The sequence below is a fragment of the Protomyctophum bolini genome (genome assembly GCF_963924005.1).
Source record: "Protomyctophum bolini genome assembly, chromosome: 20".
Taxonomy (NCBI): domain Eukaryota; kingdom Metazoa; phylum Chordata; class Actinopteri; order Myctophiformes; family Myctophidae; genus Protomyctophum; species Protomyctophum bolini.
The window spans coordinates 13,012,612-13,034,158 of NC_137881.1; the positions used below are offsets into that span (position 1 = coordinate 13,012,612).

General features: G+C 42.5%; 4 protein-coding genes and 1 long non-coding RNA gene across 8 annotated transcripts in view; 4 read left to right on the forward strand and 1 right to left on the reverse strand.

Moving 5' to 3' along the window:
- The window catches only part of tbc1d14 (TBC1 domain family, member 14), a 59,441-nt gene extending 53,136 nt beyond the window's left edge, over positions 1–6,305 (forward strand). For both annotated transcript variants that reach the window (XM_080792664.1, XM_080792663.1), the window contains exons 15-16: positions 252–510; positions 1,349–6,305. In XM_080792664.1, the coding sequence (XP_080648790.1) occupies positions 252–510; positions 1,349–1,405 (316 nt within the window). In that variant the 3' untranslated portion in view covers positions 1,406–6,305. The remainder of the gene's footprint in view (positions 1–251; positions 511–1,348) is intronic.
- Positions 4,714–10,839, forward strand: ccl36.1 (chemokine (C-C motif) ligand 36, duplicate 1). 3 transcript variants are annotated; one of them, XM_080792666.1, is made up of 4 exons: positions 4,714–4,726; positions 6,734–6,858; positions 7,275–7,389; positions 10,311–10,839. In XM_080792666.1, exons 2-4 carry the CDS (start codon positions 6,786–6,788, stop codon positions 10,402–10,404), a joined length of 282 nt encoding a protein of 93 aa, XP_080648792.1. In that variant the 5' UTR covers positions 4,714–4,726; positions 6,734–6,785; the 3' UTR covers positions 10,405–10,839. The 3 variants fall into 3 exon arrangements, with proteins under 3 accessions (XP_080648792.1, XP_080648791.1, XP_080648793.1); XM_080792665.1 differs by lacking the exon at positions 10,311–10,839 and adding an exon at positions 7,654–8,064; XM_080792667.1 differs by lacking the exons at positions 4,714–4,726; positions 6,734–6,858; positions 7,275–7,389 and adding exons at positions 9,128–9,367; positions 9,930–10,041 and having other exon boundaries at positions 10,311–10,826.
- A 550-nt stretch (positions 10,840–11,389) lies between these two features.
- Positions 11,390–13,413, forward strand: LOC308335710. The gene is made up of 3 exons (XR_013966081.1): positions 11,390–11,515; positions 11,726–11,837; positions 13,236–13,413. It is a non-coding gene; the product is annotated as an uncharacterized lncRNA (long non-coding RNA).
- A 1,122-nt stretch (positions 13,414–14,535) lies between these two features.
- LOC308335200 (E3 ubiquitin-protein ligase TRIM47-like) lies at positions 14,536–18,712 on the forward strand (the record flags this gene model as incomplete). The annotated part of the gene is made up of 7 exons (XM_080792212.1): positions 14,536–14,766; positions 15,281–15,640; positions 16,499–16,594; positions 16,906–17,139; positions 17,985–18,065; positions 18,482–18,520; positions 18,662–18,712. 7 exons carry the CDS (start codon positions 14,536–14,538, stop codon positions 18,710–18,712), a joined length of 1,092 nt encoding a protein of 363 aa, XP_080648338.1.
- Positions 18,713–19,620: 908 nt separating this feature from the next.
- LOC308335729 (myosin-IIIb) overlaps positions 19,621–21,547 on the reverse strand; it is a 29,352-nt gene continuing 27,425 nt past the window's right edge. The window contains exons 28-30 of the mRNA XM_080792897.1: positions 20,771–21,199; positions 20,210–20,265; positions 19,621–19,845 (exon numbers count right to left, since the gene is read on the reverse strand). Of these exons, the coding sequence (XP_080649023.1) occupies positions 20,227–20,265; positions 20,771–21,199 (468 nt within the window). The 3' untranslated portion in view covers positions 19,621–19,845; positions 20,210–20,226. The remainder of the gene's footprint in view (positions 19,846–20,209; positions 20,266–20,770; positions 21,200–21,547) is intronic.

Genomic DNA, 21,547 nt, shown 5'->3' on the forward strand with positions numbered 1-21,547 from the left:
CAGCTGGTCGGCCTTAAACACCCTCATTACATTTTATTCTTTTTATTCTTGCCCTGATGAAGACCTTGTTGGTCGACACATGTTGGCAGTTGCCTTTTTAATTCAATAAAGGCGTTCCTCGTTTTTAACTTTTGAGTGCCCGGATCCTCTCTCTTTTTATCTATTACATTTTCAGTCTTGAGCTTTTGCTTCATTCTTCCCTTCCTAGGATCTTCACACTGTACAGTAAGCCCCTGTTCTTCCCTTCCTAGGATCTTCACACTGTACAGTAAGCCCCTGCCGCTGGACCTGGCGTGCCGCGTGTGGGACGTGTTCTGCCGCGACGGCGAGGAGTTCCTGTTCCGCACGGCGCTGGGCCTGCTGCGCCTCTACCAGGAGGTTCTGACCAGCATGGACTTCATCCACATGGCCCAGTTCCTGACGCGCCTGCCCGACCTGGTGCCCGCCGACGGGCTCTTCCAGAACATCGCCGCCGTGCACATGAACAGCCGCAACCGCAAGTGGCCGCAGGTAAACAACGCACCAGAACGTATAGGCAGAGCAGTCAGCCAGCAACTTTATCATGTCAAGGACTCCCCGAGTTGAAGCTGCAATACAGCTACAATACCCTTACTGTATTATACCATGTACTGTGTTGTAGCTGCAGACCCCCTTCTGAAAATGTTTAGTGCCAGTCGGGGACCACCAGAAAGATCGGGATGCACTGGCAGATTAGACACACCAACGGACCGACATGCAGAAACAACGGTCGGACATGCGGTCGGACATGCACTGCTCCCCTGCTTGTGGTTAGGGTTAGGTTAGGGTTTGAGGTAGGCTGTCGGTCTAAAGTTAAACTAAAGCCTGTACCCGAAAAATCTAATCCAAAACGTATTAACTCTTTTATTGTGGCTAGCTGTTCCCAGTTCCAGGTGCCACCATACGCGTTCACTTTAAGAGTCGGAGTTTGCCCGCCCCTCACACACATTAGTATCATTGGCACAAGCACACACTGTTTACATTTCTTTTTTTTTTCAACTTAAATTTTATTCATTTTTCATGAACAGAAATGACATACAAGGACATACAGAAAGTAAAAAGACAAACAATCGAACATTACAATATGTGTTGCCAACTCAGTAAATAAAAAGTAAAAACAGTAGATAAATGCTTGTGGGAGATGACACATAGACAGGATAATAATAAAATGAAAACATTATGTAAGCGTACTCGTACATACACACACACACACACACACACACACACACTGTTTACATTTCAATCCTCCTTTCAACTGCTTTACACAGTGATTATATTTTCATAAAATGAATGGGTGAATGAGTTGTTTGCTGCTCACTCTCGCCCTCAGGTTCTACAGGCCTTGCTGAAGGAGCAGGAGAGAGGCAGCCCTGTTCTGAAGCGCTGACGAGAGAGAGAGAGCACTTCAACATGGAGAACCGCCCCCCACACACACACACACACACACACACACACAATAACTCCAGGGCTCAAGCACTAGTATAACCCGGTTGGCATTCGACCCGATGCAGCCCCAAGTCACTGGAATCTGAACAAACAGGCTGCATAGAACGCTTCCTGCGTTGCGGGGGCGGCGGTACTTGAACACAGTTTCTATACAGCTGGGACGAGGTCTGTCTCTTTAAACCCCAGGGAGCGTTGTGTAGACTGGCTGGGTCGACAGGTGGGTTGGGTGGCCCGACGTACGGCGTACGCGTCTGTCTGGAGGACGGTGGAGAGGCCTGCAAAGGGACGGGGGCCTTTCCGAGGCCTTATTATAACCCCCCCTCCCCCAACCAACGCCCAACACTGTGCCCCTCCCCGAGCAAGCTCATGGCCTGGAGACTGTAGCAGGAAGAGGCTGAAGAATGTATCCTGTGTGTAATGTTTGTACTGAACATACTGTATACAGTATGTCTCTGGCTTTCTGCCACCGACTGACCCCTCTCTGGGACACATTATGAAGTACTGTTTCCCTCTCTCTGTCTGTGTCCCTCACCTCTCTCTGTCTGTGTCCCTCACCTCTCTCTGTCTGTGTCCCCCACCTCTCTCTGTCTGTGTCCCTCACCTCTCTCTGTCTGTGTCCCCCACCTCTCTCTGTCTGTGTCCCCCACCTCTCTCTGTCTGTGTCCCTCACCTCTCTCTGTCTTGTCTTTCATCTCTGACTTCCTCGTGGTCTTTGATGTCCCCTCGCTCTGCCTTCTTCTCGGTTTTCTTTCCCTCCCGCCCGAACCTCACCGTCATCACTTCACCTACAGCACGGGGCGAGGTTCTTGTCAAACTCGTTGCTCGTCGTGACCTCGTCGTGACTTCCACGCATTGTTCAGTTGTCAGTTTTTTAATTTTATTGTTTTTTGGTTTTGTTTTTACGCCATTCCATGAAGAACACGTTTCCCAAGGAAGGACAAAGCCGCAGGCTGCTATTTATTTATTGGATAGAAGCTCACTCACTTGAAAAGGAGACGGAAGGGTTTTTAGGAGCCTTTTTTTCCCTCATCTTTCTTTTTTTTTTTACATTGACCATCCTAAACGGATGTTCTCTTGTGTCTCGGAGAGAGCAACGCTTTGTTACTTTTTAAAGATAAGTTTTAACCCCTCTTAGAAGAGGTACCTAAGCTGCCTGGATAATGGAGTGATTTTCTGCTAGTAAAGTGTATTTATGGAAGAGGAAGCTGGAATGGTTCCATGGTTGGACAGTGTGCACTGTACGTCAGGGACCCCCCCCTCCCTCCCGACTTCTGCTGTTTGCGAGGACGCACACGCGGCCGCTTGTTATTAACATTTTATTTTGATTATGGCACATTTTGTTGGCGCCCCTCGGCGCACAGTGCGTATTGCACGTATACGTAGCGATGGCGCTGGTCCATTTGTTCCTCTTTGGACAGTTAAAGTTAATAGCATATTATAACAGGCCACCTCTCTTTCCACGGCTCCATTTCAGATCTTAATTTTGTCTTTATGTTTTATTGTGTCTCCTAGCAGGTCTTGGTCTGAGTGTGATGTCTTCGTTATGGAGGCCTCACTTGAAGTTTTATTTATTTGTACAAAAAGCAAGACCGGGCTGAAACAGGCCTCGTTTTGGCCGATGTCTCATACTACATACAATTTAACTAACCTATCATTTAAAAAAAAGCCTATAGTTTAACAAGCGATATTTATACTTTGTTGTACGTTTGCTGAAAATAGGTCAAGCAAAGTGATTGTACGCTGTATACGTATAAATCGTCCGTTAATCTGATACAGATGATTGTGTGAAGTTGAAGAAGTTGATGATTATGTTCAGCATCAGGGTGGAAAAAAAGTAGTTTGTCGGGGCTTTTTTGCCCTCCCATCTACAGGGACAAGTACTGGTACTCTTTTTCTCATTCAACTGGTTAATACTGTATTGGTAGAATGATAATGTCACTTTTGACTCGCACCTTAACGGAAGGATTTTATAGGATTTCTGTCGTCAGCCAGCCAGCCACATTCTGCCTTGCTAGGGGGAGGGGCAGTGCTGTGCTTTCCAAACGCCTTTTTGTCCTCCCAGCAGCTTTTAAAATAAGCTTTTGGTCATTTTATCGTCTACTCCATCAGGTTTATGTGAACAACCCAGACAGTTTTTAAGTTGCTTGAGTCAGTGTTTAGATATTTGATGCTCATTTTAGCTGCCCCCTTCCTGTACAAAGTACAACCCCATTGTAACTTCAACCTCCATTTTAACCATGACGGATTCATCGAAAACACCCATACTGTTTTTCTGGTGACTGATACTGCCCTCTTAATACGTGAGGTGCCCGTGTTTCTTTCTTTTTTTTTCTTCTTTTTTTTTCACCAGAAGAAATGACAGATGTTTTCTTTGAATCTATCAGGGTTAAAATGGAGGTTGAAGTTACAATGGGTTTGTATAGGAAGAGAGCAGCTAAATGAATGAATATCAAATATCTAAACACCTAATCGAGCAACTTAAAAACTGTCCGGGCTGATAGAGAAGACGATAAAATGACAAGGTTTTTTAAAGTGAAATATCATTCATCACAAAACCTGAGCTCCTCTGGGTTTGAGGTGTGAACCGCAGCCAGTAATGGATGCATAAATGGCAGTTAGGCGTAAATCGCCACGGTTTCTAATCTATTCTCTTAAATAGCTGGAGCTCCAATAGATGATGAATGTTTGTGATGATGACGATTACTCCAAATTAAAGATCTGGGCCCTCAATACTCATTTTGGCTGCTAGCATATTACAGTGTATGGTCTATTGTACATAATGCAAACTAAGTTATTTTAATCCATGTTATGTTGCTGGCAGTACTGCTGTTTTATGCTCTAACCCAGCGGTTCCCAAACTATTTTGGCCGTGCGTAAGGAGGTAACAGGGGGTGCCCCTGTTACCTCCTGACCTAGCTGACACGTACACTCCCCACATGGAAATTAAATGTATGAACATATATATTTGTATATGTGCAACATATTCGAAATCGACCACATACATACTGTATACTTATATCCACATTATGTGCATATATCCACATATATGAACCTGAATATGGCATATATTCTGCTTGTATACTTGCCATATATTGGCATAATATGTTCATATATTTAAATTAAAACCATAGCGCCACTATTAGCCTTTTCATGTCACGCTAGAAGGTGGTCGCGTACCACCGTTTGGGAACCCCTGTTCTAACCCATTTAGACCTGGAAAGCCACGTTCTACCTTTAAATCCGGGAAAGTGTCATTTTAGTCGTTACCATATTTTAAGTCCTTTCATTTTTTTTATATAATATATTTTCATATATATTTAGGTCCTTTCAAACGGGCAGCAATTAACACGCCTAGTAATTCGTTCTCAATGAGACCTGCGTTTTTTTGCGCGGAGAAGTCGAGAGGCGACAACGCAAGCGTATTTACGTGGGCGCGGTCCCGTGAAGTTGTCGCGGGCGTGCTCGTTCTGTGCACACGCCCGCGATTGACTAGACCTAACTAACCAGACCTGGATTCTGTTGAGCTTTTTTTTTGGTTCTGCTTGTGTTGTCGCCCCTCATGAGCAGACCTGTGTTGTCGCGCCCCTCATGAGCAGACCTGTGTTGTTGCGCCCCTCATGAGCAGACCTGTGTTGTCGCGCCCCTCATGAGCAGACCTGTGTTGTCGCGCCCCTCATGAGCAGACCTGTGTTGTCGCGCCCCTCATGAACACACCTGGAGCAGACATCGATGCCCGTCTGAAGGTACCTTAAACCGTCACTGTCGGCAGTAACCTCGTATCTGCAAGTTTAAAATGTTAGTTTGTTCGTAAATTAAAGCCCTGCTACTTCATAAGAGTGTTGCACAAGAGTAATGAAAATAGCAGATCTAATTGTGTGCTTGTAGATTGGCAATTTTTTCACTAATTGTCACTATTTTAAATTGTTTTTAAAATGATAATTTAAAAAGGTTAGTGTTGGACATGATGCTGTACAAGGTTTCCACTCGACCACAAATGATAGCAACATGATTAAAAATAATAATATTAATAATAATTTGAATCAAAAATCAAACACACGATTTAGAAGGCGAATTTAGAATGGGCCTCATGTCTAAATGGGTTGATGTGTACAGTATCTCATCACATGTCCTGGCCGTTTGGATCACTTTTCTAGATGCACTCCTCTCTCCCCACTTCCCCCTCAGTGTGATGAGCACTGCATTACTGCAATAAAGCTGTTTGCACACATGCCTTTATTTGTGCCTCATGATAAAAGATAGTGTCATCACTTGCAAAAATTTAAATTAACCATGGTTTTAGCATTTTAGTGTTTCTGTTTTGTTTTGCACGTGACTACGGTTAACGATGCAAATGTGTGTTGCTTTTCAAATGTGTGTTTGTGTCTTAAGTGACATTTCTAAGAAATTAGAAAGAGGTGAAAAAAATAGGTTTGTTACCCTGGTTGTTACAGTAAAGTCTGACCTGTGTATGAAATGACCATGCCCTGCGTTGCGTATCCTGTGCCCCTCAACCCTCCTATCACAGAACGTCACGTTATTGTACACGTCAACAACACCCGGTTCTGTTTGGTTAAAATGTGTAATCTAATGAAATCCGGAGCTGAAATGCTATCCTTGATGATTTGTCTTGGCCAGTTATTTACCTGGGCAATTTGTGTTTTTTTTTTTGTCTTTTAGATTTACAAATGGGGCACCATCTGTTTTTAGAGGCCTGGGCTGATAGATACGCATACTGTAGTTAGGAATGCGGGGCAGACAGGTAAACACTGGATCTGTGTTTCACTTGAAGTGTGTACATAATATATATATAAATATATTACAGTTTTATTAAATAAAGAGCTGTACATATTCAACAAGAACAGTGTTGTGGACTCTATTTGTCTTTATAAATATTGACATACACTGCATCTCTTTCGATGCTGTCTGCGGTCCTAATGTGCTTTGAAACATAAGACTATAGCTATCTAGTAATGGTGATTAAGAATTCTTCCTTTGTAAGTCTTTCACTTTGTCATGCTTAGAAGTACAACAAGCACAAACGTATATCGATCATCGTAGCGGAACTTGAGTTTATATGCGTTTCCTTTGTGAGATTCATGAGGTCTTTCTTTTGGCTTCTTTTAACATTTCGAAACTACTTGTTTGTCGCAATTAAGCATCTTTCCGCTCCTGTGACCCTCCTCCCACCTCTTGCAGTTTCTCCTTGTTCTTTATAAAACATCAGAACGGACTTCTTTTTATTTAGACATATTTTGCAGTGGCTAAGGAGAGCTGTCATTTTAGTCTCCATCCATCCATCATCCTCTGGAGAAGGTGTGACCATGGGAACCCGCCTCATTGTCCTGCTTGGCATCCTGATGGCAGCTCTGATCTGCTGCTCTGCAGCGCCCAACAGTAAGTCAATCCATTAAGACCATTACAAACCTATGTTTCTATATGTCAGTGGTTCTCAAACTGTTTAATGTCAAGGACCCTCAGAATGATATGTATTTGGCCGGGGACCACCATCTGAAAATATGTTGTTCCAGGGACCCCCTGCAGAAGCAAATGTCTGAGTTAAAAATGTTTGCTGTGAAAGAAGAAAATGGAAATAAAGAGTTTACATATAGTACACATAGTACATGCATAAACTTTCCTTAATGATTATATCTGGTTTCAGTAATTATTTGTACTTTCTCTATTATTAAGGTTATTGTAGCGATCAATTTGTATTGGAGGTAGGGGGGGGTTGTCATGTCATGGAATGTTGTTGTTTTGTTTGTTTGTCATTTATGGAACCATTATAATTTAAAAAATCACATTTGATGCAGATGCAGTTGGCCCGAATGACTGCTGTTTTGCCTTCTACGGAAAGAAAGTGCAGATCAGTCTCCTGAAAGGATATTACCAGACCGATATCCGCTGCAGTGGAAAGCCAGCAATCGTGTAAGTTTGGGCAGTTAAAAAAGGCTATATACTGTGTTATATGTAATAATGTATGTGTGTGTGTGTGTGTGTGTGTGTGTGTGTGTGTGTGTGTGTGTGTGTGTGTGTGTGTGTGTGTGTGTGTGTGTGTGTGTGTGTGCACTATAGTAACAGAGTAACAGTGAAGAAGGTCCATATCTTCTCTTCTCTTTGCACTGTGGTGACAGTGAAGAAGGTCCATATCTTTCTAGTAACACATTGTTGTGGTGTCTCTTCTCTTTGCAGTGTGGTGACATTGAAGAATGTCCATATCTGCATGAACCCTGCTCTCAACTGGGTCCAGAGGACCATGAGGGTGGTCAATGAGAGAAGCTTTTAGTAGCAATGTATGCAGTGCTACAAAGTAACTAAGTACATTTAGTTTATATACTACTACTGTACTTGTATTATGTTGAGGTATTGTTTTACTTTCATGGCGTATTTCTCATTTTCAATACTTTGACTTCTACTCCACTGTCTAATTCTCAGAGGCAAATATTGTACTGCAATTATTTGAAAGCTTTAGTTAGTTACTTCTTATGTGCCCATGGAGTGTGTACATGTGTTGTTGTACTGTATCATGAGAACATATCCATGAGTTTTGTGACCTAACATATTTGCATTGTATGCTTATTGCTTTTCCTGTGTATGTAAAAAAAAAAAAAAAATTAAAAGTCTAACTCTGTGTGAATGAATGAATGAATTTTTATGTTCTATACCTCCCGGTCTCAAGGTGCAAGGGCACCTGTGTGTGTGTGTGTGTGTGTGTGTGTGTGTGTGTGTGTGTGTGTGTGTGTGTGTGTGTGTGTGTGTGTGTGTGCACGTGCGCGTGCACGTGTGTGCGTGCGCGGGAGTCACGTTCAATTGAAGTTTGACTTTAATTTATTTGTACAAATGCATGGCCTGGTTTAGGCTCTTAATGTTCTCAATCAACTGAGTGACCATTTAACCCGTAAACAAATTTAATTTAACATAATTATTTAAGCCTAATTGCATAGATTTCTTTTTAGATTAGATGGAAATGTTATATTTTTGTTTTTACTGTCTGTACTACATCAGTGTCAGACAGGGAAGACGTCTTGATCAGATACGCACTACCAGTGAGTAAGCTCAGAGGGCAGTGCTATGACGGTGCTGCAAACATGTCTGGTGTAGGCTTGCAAGTCCGAATGCAGGCGCTGGAGCCTCGGGCTGTTTACATTCACTGCACCGCACATGTCCTTAATTTACAGTAGTTGTGCAGGATGTTGCCAACAACATCAATCCCCATGAGGATTATCAGAACTCTTCGGCTCGGGGCGCCTGATGGAGGGGAAAGGAACTGGTTGGAATAACGTGTTCCTTCCACGCGCTACGTCCAACCAGGGAAACTCCCCCCTGTCAGGTGTAAAGGAGCAACTTGGACACTCAGGCATGAAGGGAGCATGAGTTAAGTCCGTTGCTCTCCCCAGGTTGGCGGAGGGTGTGTAGAGCCCAGGATCACAGTAGATGATTGGCACAGGGGTGAAAAATGGGTTACAAAATCGTGGGATAAAAAATAATAATATATATATTTAAAAAAAAAGAACTCTTCGGCTCTGGGAGCGGAACTTGAGCTTAACCATATGCGTTTCCTTTGTGAGATGCATGTGGTCTTTCTTTTGACTTCTTTGACCTTTGGAAACGAATCGAGTGGAATTATTTGTCGCATGAAGCATCTTTCCGCCTCTGACTGTAACCACGAAGCCATCCACCCTCCTCCCACCTCTTGCAGTTTCTCTTTGTTCTTTATAAAACAACAGAACAGACTATCTTTCATTTAGACAACTTTTGTAGTGGCTAAGGAGAGCTGTCATTTCAGTCTGCATTGCATCCATCCATCCATCATCCTCTGGAGAAGTTGTGACCATGGGAACCCGTCATATTGTCCTGCTTGGCATCCTGATGGCAGCTGCCCTCTGCTGCTCTGCAGCGGCCAACAGTAAGTCAATCCATTAAGACCATTACAAACCTATGTTTCTATGTCAGTGGTTCTCAAACTACTTCACGTCAAGAATGATAATTATGTATTTGGCCGTGGACCCCCATCTGAAAATATGTTGTTCCGGGGAATGTTCGCTGTGAAAGAATATATATTCAAAGATTTGCACACATTTTCACAATAAAAACAAGCTTGTAGATCTGCTAATTTTCAACAGCTAAAGTTTAAAATAATTCAAATAATAATTTCTTTAATAAATCTGTGCTGTTGAACACCCTTCACGCCCGTGTGTAGGTTTTTACAAATATTGAACCAATGAACAAGTATTAAACACTAGCGCTTCTGGCAAAAACCTTCTAAGTTTGAGCTGAGGATCTAACGGAGTTACTGTCGTTCAAACCACCTAATTACAACTTTTTTCCCCCGTCTGATTTGGTCATTCAATGATGGAGAAAACAACTATATATATATATATATATATATTAAAAAAAAGTACTATAGAATATCAGTTGTCATGTCATAAAATGGAACCATTATAATTAACAAATCACATTTTATGCAGATGCCATTGGCCCGAAAAACTGCTGTTTTTCCTTCTACCAAAAGAGAGTGAAGATCGACCTCTTGAAAAAGTATTACCAGACCGATATCCGCTGTGGAAAGACGGGAATCATGTAAGTTTGGGTAGTAAAAAAAGGCTATATATACTGTGTTGTGTGTGTGTGTGTGTGTGTGTGTGTGTGTGTGTGTGTGTTTTTTTCCCCAATATTCTAGTACAGTGGTTTTCAACCCTTTTTGGCGACTCCCCAGGGTGTCGCGACCCACGGGTTGAGAACCCCTGTTCTAGTAACACATTTTTTTGGTGTCTCTTTGCAGTGTGGTGACAGTGAAGAAGGTCCATATCTGTAGTTCTAGTAACACATTGTTGTCTTGCTTCTTGCAGTGTGGTGACAGTGAAGAATGTCCATATCTGCATGGACCCTGCTCTCAACTGGGTCCAGAAGACCATGAGGACTCTGAATGAGCGTAGCTTTTAGTAGCAATGTATGCAGTGCTGCAAAGTAACTAAGTACATTTAGTTTATATACTACTACTGTACTTAAGTATTATTTTGAGGTATTGTTTTTTTACTTTAATGGCGTATTTCTAATTTTCAATACTTTTACTTGTACTTACTTGTGACCTAAAATATTTGCATCCCTGTATGCTTTCCCTGTGTGTGTGTGTGTGTGTGTGTGTGTGTGTGTGTGTGTGTGTGTGTGTGTGTGTGTGTGTGTGTGTGTGTGTGTGTGTGTGTGTGTGTGTGTGTGTGTGTGTGTGTGATGCCTTAATTACGGAGTCCATTACGAAGTTCATCAATTGAAGTTTGAGTTTCATTTTCATTTGTACAAATGCACTGGCCTGGCTGAAACAGGCCTTGGTTTAGCCCCATAATGTTCTCAACCAACTGAGTGACCATTTAATCCAGGGGTCCCCAAACCTGTGAGCTGCAGCATCCGTGCACGGCTGTACACGTTAAATAAAGATCTACAAAGGGAACTTGCTTGCCTCATGGTTCCTCACACGTTTAGAGTGTGTAAAACTGCCACGTCAATCTCCATGTAAAAAGGCAGACAGACAGACAGACAGACAGACAGACAGACAGACAGACAGACAGTTAAAATGGGTGCTATGACAACGGATATAACAGCTATTGACTAGGGAAGGGTATATGCATTCCACATTTTCATTGGAGCCTGGAGCCATTTCTAGTGCTACTACACAGAGGTTAAGAGGTTTAGCCTGTTGATTGAGATGAGAAAGTTGCAGTAATGCAGTACAGGCAGATTCCACACACACACACACACACACACACACACACACACACACACACACACACACACACACACACACACACACACACACACACACACACACACACACATGCACAAACACAAAGAAGAAGACAAATACATCCGTCGAGAATACATACACTGGTAGAGGAAGAAGGGAATAGACTACTAATGTGCCACAGCTAGTGTCTGTTGACAACACACCCAGCCAACAAGTATAACTCTCTGCAGAAGGTTTTGACCATGGGAACCAGTACTCACAGTGTCCTGCTGTATATCCTGATAGCTGTGCTATACTGCTCTGTGACAGCCCACTGTAAGTACATTTGTTTTTAACTTTTTAGTGACCTTATTACAAACATAATAATTATGTTTTTATCTTCTCTACCAAAGAGTATACCAACTAAGTATCTCTACCAAGTGGTCATAAATAATGCATGCTAATACTGTATTACTACCGGCCTGTTTTTCCATGTCATAACAAGCTTTTTTATATATCAAGTAATAAATAAAATGGTATACGCAGATGGAAGTGGCCATGATGACTGCTGTTTCAAATTCTACCCGAAGAGAGTGAACATCAAACGCCTGAGGTCTTATTACATGACGGATCGCCTCTGTCCAAAGACGGGAGTCATGTAAGTGTTTGGAGCAGTGGTCGTTCCCAAAGTGGGTAGGGGGTCCCCAGCTAAATGATAGTTTGGAACGAAATGGACCCTTTATGGGTCTGTAACTCTGAGAGTGTACAAATGGAACCAAATGGACCCTTCACTGCTAAAAATCTTCTCTTATGGGGGGTGACAGTCAGGGACCCCCCGGGGGTCACAAATGGGGGTCTGTGAGCTAATCAGTGTCAATTTGGGGGTCCTTGACATGAAAAAGTTTGGGAACCACTGGTTTAGAGCAGTGATCATCGCCATGCTGGCTTGTGGTGGTGTAAAAATTCCATTTTTGCCACAGACGTACGTTGGACATACAAAATGAGTGCACAATAATAATAATCAGAAACACATGAAGAGCTATAGCCCCGAATGACCATAGCAGGTCTGTAACTCTGAACTAGAAATCCACTAGAAATCCACTAGAAATCCTTGCAAATAAAACATTTAGGGTAACAATAGGGTCCTTGCAAATAAAACATTTGAGAACCACTAGCACTAGTTGTGCTCCTAATGTACCACAGTCCGGTAGTAAATCAGTGTCATACATATTCTGCAGAAAACCTGGAACCTTGACATTCATGCAGTAATTGGGTCTTATGATCAAAATAAGAACATTATAATTGTGTGTAAAAACTAAATCTAGAAGTTGCCACGGACACAACTGTCAGTGTACTGCACGGACATATTGATGACCCCTGGTTTGGAGTAAAATGTAAATAAAATAATTGTACATAGGCCCCTTTTTTAAGTGGTTCCCAAATTATTTTGGGAGGTCCCCAGATGATGTGCAACATTGTTTTCTCAGTAAACAGTAAAAATACAACAACATAGCAATAAAAGGTTGGCTACAGGGTATGTATGTCTAATCCAAAGTGACAATTTAAGTTTTAATACCAAATTGGTATCAGGCAAACATTGTGGAAAATAGCTGATCTACAAGCACACAAAACGCCTCGCAGTGTGAGGCGTTGTGTGTAGTTCGGCTATATTTTTACAATATTATTTATCTGTGAAACCGAGTCAAACTAAATGTAATGCCTACAATTTCAAGTCCTTGTCTGTGTGGGGGGCTCCCCAGTTAAAATATGATTATTTTGGGGGATCCCCAGTTCCAATGATTCCTTTGGGGGGTCTCCAGTTCAAATAGGATTATTTTGGGGGATCCCCAGTTCCAATGATTCCTTTGGGGGGTCTCCAGTTCAAATAGGATTATTTTGGGGGATCCCCAGTTCCAATGATTTCTTTGGGGGGTCTCCAGTTCAAATAGGATTATTTTGGGGGGGTCGTGGCCTGTAAGGTGTGGGAACCCTTGCAGGCTAAGTCACAAACTACCATGCTATTCTGAGTAATAATTTGTTTGTTTCTTTTGCACAGTGTGGTCACAGAGAAATCTCACCATCTCTGTATGGACCCTTATCTACCGTGGGTCCAGAATATGATGAGAGCTCTGGATGAGCGTAAGGATTTGTAGTCACCAGCTGCTGCCTTCAGGATGAAAAACATAAAAAAATAAAAACAACTGCTCTTGAAAGACAGCATTGATCTTTTTACATCTCTTCTGTCTTTTCTTCCCCATTTGGTTTTAAATACTGACCAACTGGCCTGTCAAAATAAAAATAAAAAATCTAAATCCTGACAGTTTTCTGTTTCTATCTCGTACGGCATACTATAGTACGCCGTTTTTCATCATTTTTGAGGATTTGAAAAAAATGAAAATAGCCTATTGTTGTCCGCTCTGTTGTCAATAAATAGTTTGGGGAGCTTTTAAAACGGTGTGCCCTGTCTCCCCTTTCCTTTCAAATGTTTTAATTGTATCAAATCTTTTTGACAGTGTTCTATCCCCCATAACTATAGTCATTCCAAATAGTGCATATTTCATTTTAATTACCCATACCCGGTGCAACCTATACGTTGTTTTACCTTTGAAGCCGGATGCTACCTCTGTGTCTCATTAGTTATTATTGCTATACATGTAGTAGCATAGCAACATCATTATTATTATTATTATTGTAATTTTTTAAAAGATATTGAAGGCTTTTAGAAAGGTTTTAGAAGGCGTCTTTAGAAACTCAGGTATTTATAGCACCCTGTCTTGTCTGCATTTGTGTCTATTGTCTGTACTGTAATAAAATACATTTGTGATAAGTTTGTGAAAAAACCTGTTTGAACTGAGCAGTGCACTATACTTGTATTGGTATAGTTAGTTATTAGTGCTGTGTTAAATGGCCCTTTAGTTTAGGCTGCTCAACGCTGCCACTTGCAGGTTGCTCAACAGCGCCACTTGAAGGTCACCATGCGGATTCACTGATTAATACAGCCAGGTGCGCTCCCTCTTTTGTTTTTCTTAGCACTTGATTCTGACATGGATTGTCTTATTAGCAACACATATGAGGCCGGATTGTATAGGAAATAGGAATTTAAATGTGTGGTTCTACTGAATCCAGCAGTAAATGCTGTCTCATGTCATTGGGCAGACTTTGTTACAATTAATTAAGGTGTGATGAGACAGTGCACACTGCACAGTATTGCTGTAACACACAACCAGGAAACCACCCCTTTCGCTCAGTCCTTTCCATAATTCTCCTTAGTTTCTCTTAAAACAAAATACCGGTATTTTATTTATATAAAGGAAACGAACGAAATCTGCATAGACTAATACACAATAAAGGACACTATGGCACATCTGCAGGGATTTGTTCTGGACCCGGATCGGTTCTGCTGTTCCATCTGCCTGGACCTTCTGAGGGAACCAGTGTCTCTACCATGTGGACACAGCTACTGTGGTCACTGCATTGAGGCCTACTGGTCCTGCAGGCGGGCGGATGGAGCGGGATACAGCTGTCCCCAGTGCAGAGACATTCTATGGATAAAACCTGTTCTCAAGAGGAACACCATGCTGGCTGAGGTGAGAGAGAGTTCGACTTTGATTGAATACTTTATTAACAGTTTGCAAATAGTAGGCCTACGAAACGATCGATTTGACAATGATTGTTAAAAAGGAACACTAAAAGCCCTAGGGATTAGCAGATTCAATTATTTCTGTGTGTTTAACTTATATCATCCTGAACCTCATTGATTCCTGTTTTTTGGTCATCAGTGAATGCCCCCCACCCCCCCTGTCCATTACTTTTTGAGGGGCGCTAGCCCCTCCTATTTTCAGCTATAGTGTAGATTCTTGTCCTAACAAACATTAAATGCCATTAAATTGACAATGAATGGAGAATGTATGTGTCTGAGCAAATCAGCTATTTTCGTGTTAACATAAACATTAAATGCCTTTGACAATGAATGAATAATTTCCGTTGTTGGTGGACGAGCAAATCGTCTATTTTGTCCCAACACAATTAAATTCCCATTGACAATATGTATGTACTATGTAGGCCTATGTATAATGATACAGTGTGATTTTTACTTTACAGGTTGTGGAGAAGTTGAGGAAGGCGAGACCCTCTGCGTCTGTGGTCTACGCCGGTCCAGCAGACGTGGCCTGTGACTTCTGCTCCGGAACCAGACGTCTCAAAGCCCTCAAGTGTTGTCTGGCGTGTCTGGCCTCGTACTGCGAGACTCACCTGCAGCCTCACTACAGTGTCCCCGTGCTGCAGAAGCACACGCTGGTCCCGGCCACAAACAAACTGCAGGAGAAGATGTGCTCCAGTCATCACAAGCTGAAGGAGGTGTTCTGTCGCACAGACCAGCAGTGTGTCTGTGTTGTGTGTGCCATGGAAGAGCATAAGTGGCATGACACTGTGTTGGCTGCAGCAGAGAAGACTGAGAAACGGGTAAGGACGACAATCGCACGGTGGGACAAGGTAAAATTACAGTTAATGTTTGAAATGCAATGATCATGACTAATCTAAAAAGGAAAACTGGTTGTCATTCTTTTTTTGATTAACTAACTTTCAAAAAAGTAAAAATAAATTCTTAATTTTTTTCAAAATGTCAAAAATGCATTTTGAACCAGAAAGTGACAGTGTGCGGGTTCATTCTCTACGTGTCTGCAGTCTGCTGCTTTGTCGCCTGTTATTAGTAAGTCGAGTGTGTGGAGGTCTTCCCTTAAAAGTTAAGTTAAAAAGCCAGAAGGCAAAGCTCTCGGTCTACCAAGCAATCTTCGTTTCTACTCTCACCTATATGGTCATGAAGAGTGGGTCAATACCGTAAGAATAAGGTTGCGGAAAAAAAGCGAAAAATTAGTTTTCTTAGATGGGTGGCTGGCATCTTCCTTAGAGAGAGAGTGAGAAGTTCAGTCACCCGAGCATGATTCGGAGTAGAGCCGCTGCTCCTTCGCTTGTAAAGGAGCCAGCTTAAGCGGTTCAGGCATCTACAGTAGTACGGATGCCTCGCTGCATGTCCCACTGCACTGGGAAGAGACCCCGAGGCAGACCAAGGACCAGATGGGGGGGATTACATCTCCAGTCCACACTGGCCTGAGAACGCCTTGGGATTCCCAGGAGGAAGTTTACGGTACTAATATTTCTCAGGAAAGGGAAGTCGAGAGCTCTGCTCAGCGGAACCGTTGCCCCCACAACCGATTCCGGATAAGTGGTTGGTTGATGGATGGATGTATAGTTGTTGAGTTAGGATTTAGGATTAGGTTTGGATCTCTAAACCAAACACTTCTAAATGCTGATTTTCTGCAGAAACAGCTGGCAACAATTCAGCAAAATATACAGCAGGAGATCCAAGAGAGAAAGAAGGAGCTGATAGACATGACACAAGTCTTGAAGACCCTGAAGGTGAGCTGATATTATGATGATAATTTATATTGATTTGATATTGTGTTATTGGGGTCAGGGTACGAAAGTATAATTTGTTTCATGCTTGCAGATAATGACTGTTAGCAGAGAACAAGCAACCTATACAACAAGACTAGCCATGTGTACACAAATTTGCATGGATAAAATGATTGTTTCACTGCAGCTACCCATTTTTATCAATGCATCATATTAGAATTATCTAGAATCAGATCATAGGTGAGGAAAGAAACAAACAAAAGATACAGAACATACGTGCGCTGTGTTTCCTCGTTCCATGTTTCCTCAACCAGAACTCTGCGGAAGCACAACTGGCTGCCACTGACAAGATCTTCTCCGAGACGATCGTCTCCATTGAAAGAATGCGCAGTGAGGTCAAAAAACTAATCCGAGGCCAGCAGAATACTGCAGGGGCTCAGACTGAGGGACACCTGAGGCAGCTGGAGAAGGAGATCGCCATGCTGGAGAGGAGATACGCTGACCTGGGGGAGCTGTCCAAAACTGATGACACCATCCATTTCATTCAGGTTCCATAGATTTTCAGTAGTGATGCACAATATAATCAGTAGCATATCAAAATCAAATCGGCCATAAAAATGCCATATATGTATCGGATCGGTCTCAAAATAATATAGATTATTTTCACAGAATACAGATATTAATGACGCAATAATAATGTCACCGTCAAATGACTCAAATTATTGTTTTGTGTATTTGAAGGCATCGTAATCCGTATAATATCAGAATCGGTATCGTCAGATACGACCCTGCAAATAGTCGGAGATCGGATATTGGTCATAATTTCATAATCATGCACGCCTAATTTTCAGTGTTTTTTCAACATTGGAGATTTCTGCCTGACGGTAACGATATTATGTTATATTGGGTGCGTTTGGAAATTCGCACTGAGCGCACCCGTGCGCCCTCTGGTCATTTGTTTATTCGGTGCACTCTAAATTCTAGTGCACTGCGCCCCAGGCGTGCTGAGTGGCCCCGCACTGACCTATACCCTACTCAGAAGCAGGGCCGGTTATTGCGCTGGGCATGCTGGGCGATTGCCCAGGGCGCCAAGCCAGTGGGGGCGCCCCAAGCCAGGTAAATACATGGCGCCACCAGGAGGCCACAACCTGACCTGCCCTGGTTGGAGACCTGTGCCCCGCCCGAGGGGCACTTTATCTAGTTTCATTTTCAAACCATAGTCTTTCTCTCTGTTATTTAGTCTTTCAGAGGCTCATTTGGGGGAGCGAGGGCCGGAGGGGTGGCTAAAAAGTATTTATTATAATTATATTATAGCTTGACTAAACTAGCTGTATAACAAATCAGTTTATTTCTTGATATTTATCTTCTGTCCTGTCTGTTCCATTCCCTCCAGAGTTTCCAGTATCTCTCCAGGCCCAGTGTATCTCCGGCCTTACCCAGTGTTGTTGCCCATCTTCTGGGTTCCTTCACAGATGTAAGTGATGCTGTGTCTGGTTTGAGAGTTCAACTAGACAACATCCTGAAGACAACATGGCCAGAGATATCAAAGAGAGGTGAATTTCTTTATTGTTTAGTTTTTTCTAAATCAGCCATTATAGAAAAACATGGACGGAAGGGAATAGCCCTGCTGCCAAAGGCAAAGGGATATTCAAGATAGAATAGGCTGATGTGACAATGTATCAATTTAAACAAGAATATGTATTGCTTTTACATAGCAGTAGAGTTGTCTTGATACTGCTTTAGTCTGAGATTCCATTTAATCGACAATCTTGAACAGTCTAATGTAGGCCTGTTTGCAGTTTCAGAATGTTTTATCTGACATTACACTAGTGTACAAACTGTACATTACACTTGGTGTGCCGTCACATTACTGATTTCTTGTGCCTCCAGTGTCTGCTGTCAATATTCTACACGAAGAAGACTTGCAATGTGAGACCCATGTTGATGCTGTTCTTACGGTTTGAATCTGGGGTTTGTGTTAGTGATTATTTTTTCTTTTCTGAGAGATATCTGAACATGGCCAGCTTTATGAGATTTACATTTCTGATTCGATTTGTGTTGTTCTCACAGATTCCTGTCCTCGTTCACTGGATGCACAAGAACCTCTCCCTGTCGAAGTAGAACACGAAGAGTTAGATTGGCATGCTGACTCTTGGTTTAAAGAGTTAAAGATCAATGAGGCATGGAATATCCAGTAAAGGAATTGAGTTAATTGACTAGTTCTATGAAGCCCAACTTCTAGTGCTGCGGCTGCTGCCCAGACCAACAAGCAAGAGGGAAAGATGTTGAACAGGAAAAACATTCAATTGCAGCATTATCCTTTTTTCTTTTTTTGCCAGGTGACGACTGTACAAGTAAAAGCCCTAACATTTTACAACATCTGGATTTCTGAGTTATGCGAATAAATACTGGCATGAATCCTTTGTCCATTCGTCCATTATTTTTCATATTTATCTCGGTATGATTTTGAAAGACTTTGCAGGTAAAACCGGCCTGATCTTTGAATACCATACTCATGGTAAAATAGGAAGCAGGGTTTTATGAATGCAAAATTCATCTTCTAAACATCATTTTTCGACTGCAGTCGAGATCATGGATTTCACAATGCCACGCCAGACTTCTGGTCCTTCATCGCCATCCCCATGTTCCTGCCTACTGATGCATGTGTCCCTAGCGATGACATCAGGGAACGACAGTTTTCTACCTCTGGGAGAAACAGTCTACTTCTAAACATGGTCTGCACTCTGCAGACTTCTGCAAGTCGACTGTTGATTCAACTGCATTTTGCATCAAACGGCTGAGTTAAGAGACACACTTCAATCAGAACTGCAACTATTACTTGACTTTGAGAATAGACTTGTTTTAAATGTTAGCTCAGAAGAAAGCTGCACTGTCCAGTCCATTGGGTGAGGGTGTGAGTACTGAGAGATTGGACGCCTGCAGTTTCTCATGGCTCAGAGGACAGGTTGGTATGCATTTAGTGGTTTTCTTGAGGAATAATTAAAAAAGAAAAAGACCAGATATTTACGAACAATGAAAACACATTTATTCAATAAACCACTGAATGGGAAATTACTGTGAATAAGTTACACGTAAATAAACAAAAAGTTAAAGTTAAGTTAAGTTAAATACTAGAGACTTCTAGTTGAAACTTGACCACACATTTGGAACCACCTATTTTCTTTCAGATCACTCAGATATGCAGCATAATAAATATAGCAGCTCTGGAGGAAGTCTTTCCTTTGGTTTAAAATCTGAAATAAAAACAACAAAATACAATGAATTACACAACTACTACACAAAATGAACACTTAAAAAACTTTTATGTGGTTACTGCCCTGTTATGGGCAAATTGTCAAAAATAGATGATGCATTGTGATTTGTGAGCTGCTATTTTCACATGACACAGTTTGTTTTACTATACATTAGATACAAATTAATCCACAACATTTTAGAATCTTATTTTTACAGTATCGTTTTATTAGTGGAGGCAGTGTAATGGTCTAATGGAAGTACTGTAGTGCAGTTGTTCCCAAACCTTTTCATGTCAAGGACCCCCAAATTGACACTTAATTAGACCCCCAAATGGGTCCCGACCCAGTGTTTGCATCACCTTACCTCTCCTTGGGAGGACCTCAAGACACGTGGGATGGGTTCTGGTTGTCAGAGAAGTTCTGCTTAGCAAAAAAACAAAGACATGAAAAGACCTTCATTGAGATGGAGTTGGTCGAGTTGTAGATTAATTGTGAAAAGAGCTGGCTTTGTTACACAAATGACATTCTGACATTAGATTAACTGCGTTGTAGTATGTGGCTGAGCCAAGAATATGCCCCTACAAGACAGGAAAGGTATTGAGAGAGAGAGCAAAGTAGCCACTAATGTAAATCTACTGCTTTTGATCGCCACAACCCCGTTATTCAACCATAGACATAGAAAGGCAGAGTAGATGCCTCCTTCTGCTATGGGGCGTCTGTATCTCGTGAGGAGGCAAGCTTCTGTGACGATGTAAACAATGTAAACGTTTGTTTTGTCATGACAAAGCGCCCTTGGATCGAGTTGATCAGTCCCGGAAAAGCACTTCCGCACTTCTTCTTGACTTCCACCTTACAGTGCGATACAGGTCGCCCCAATGAGGTAAATACTGTAGGTTTTTATATCTATGCTTTCAACCATTCTAACCTGTTGGATCTGTCGAATCTCCCTCATGGCCAGGCGTATGGAGGGGTACAGCCTGGGGAAAGGCCTTCTGTGATCCTTTTCTCCATCATCGTCGTCCTCCTCCTCATCCTCCCCTCCGCTGCCTCCATGGCGGCGGGGCGTTCCTTCCCACCCGCTGCCTCCGAACTCAAACTTCTGTCTGCGGTCGGAGACCCTGCGAAGAACCGGCGGCCTCTTCTCGTCGTCCATGCCCGCCGAGTTTTGTCCCGGAGGAAGAAACAGTCTCTGGAGCTCCAAGCGGACCTTGTCCAGGCCAGATTCCACCCTCTCTTCCTTCTCCTCCTCCTCCTCGTCCTCCTCCTCCTCTCCACGTCCGAGCCCTCCGCGATCGCAGGCGGACCGGTGGCGGAGCCCCTTGAGCTCCTCGTAGTCTGTTTCCCTGTCGCATGTCTGGAAGTATAAGCAGACTGTCACTCAACTGTCGCTATTGAGGGTATGCGCATGCATAAAGTGAGTGGGAAATCGAGTGGCAAAGTGGGTGACAAAGAGAGTTTAACGTTCTTTAATGCAATCAGATTTTTCTGTTTGAATGTATGGACTGTCAAGGCCAGAAAGTAGTTTTTGCCACTCAGTAGACGTTCCCACATAACTTTAGGGTATGATGATGATGTCACGCGCATACCCTCTATTGTGGCATTTGCAAAAAGACTTAAATGTCATGACTGAGGGATGAGACGCATTACTAAGAGAAGCCAAATGATTTGAAGAGTAAACTTTCTCACTTTACTCAGTTTCATA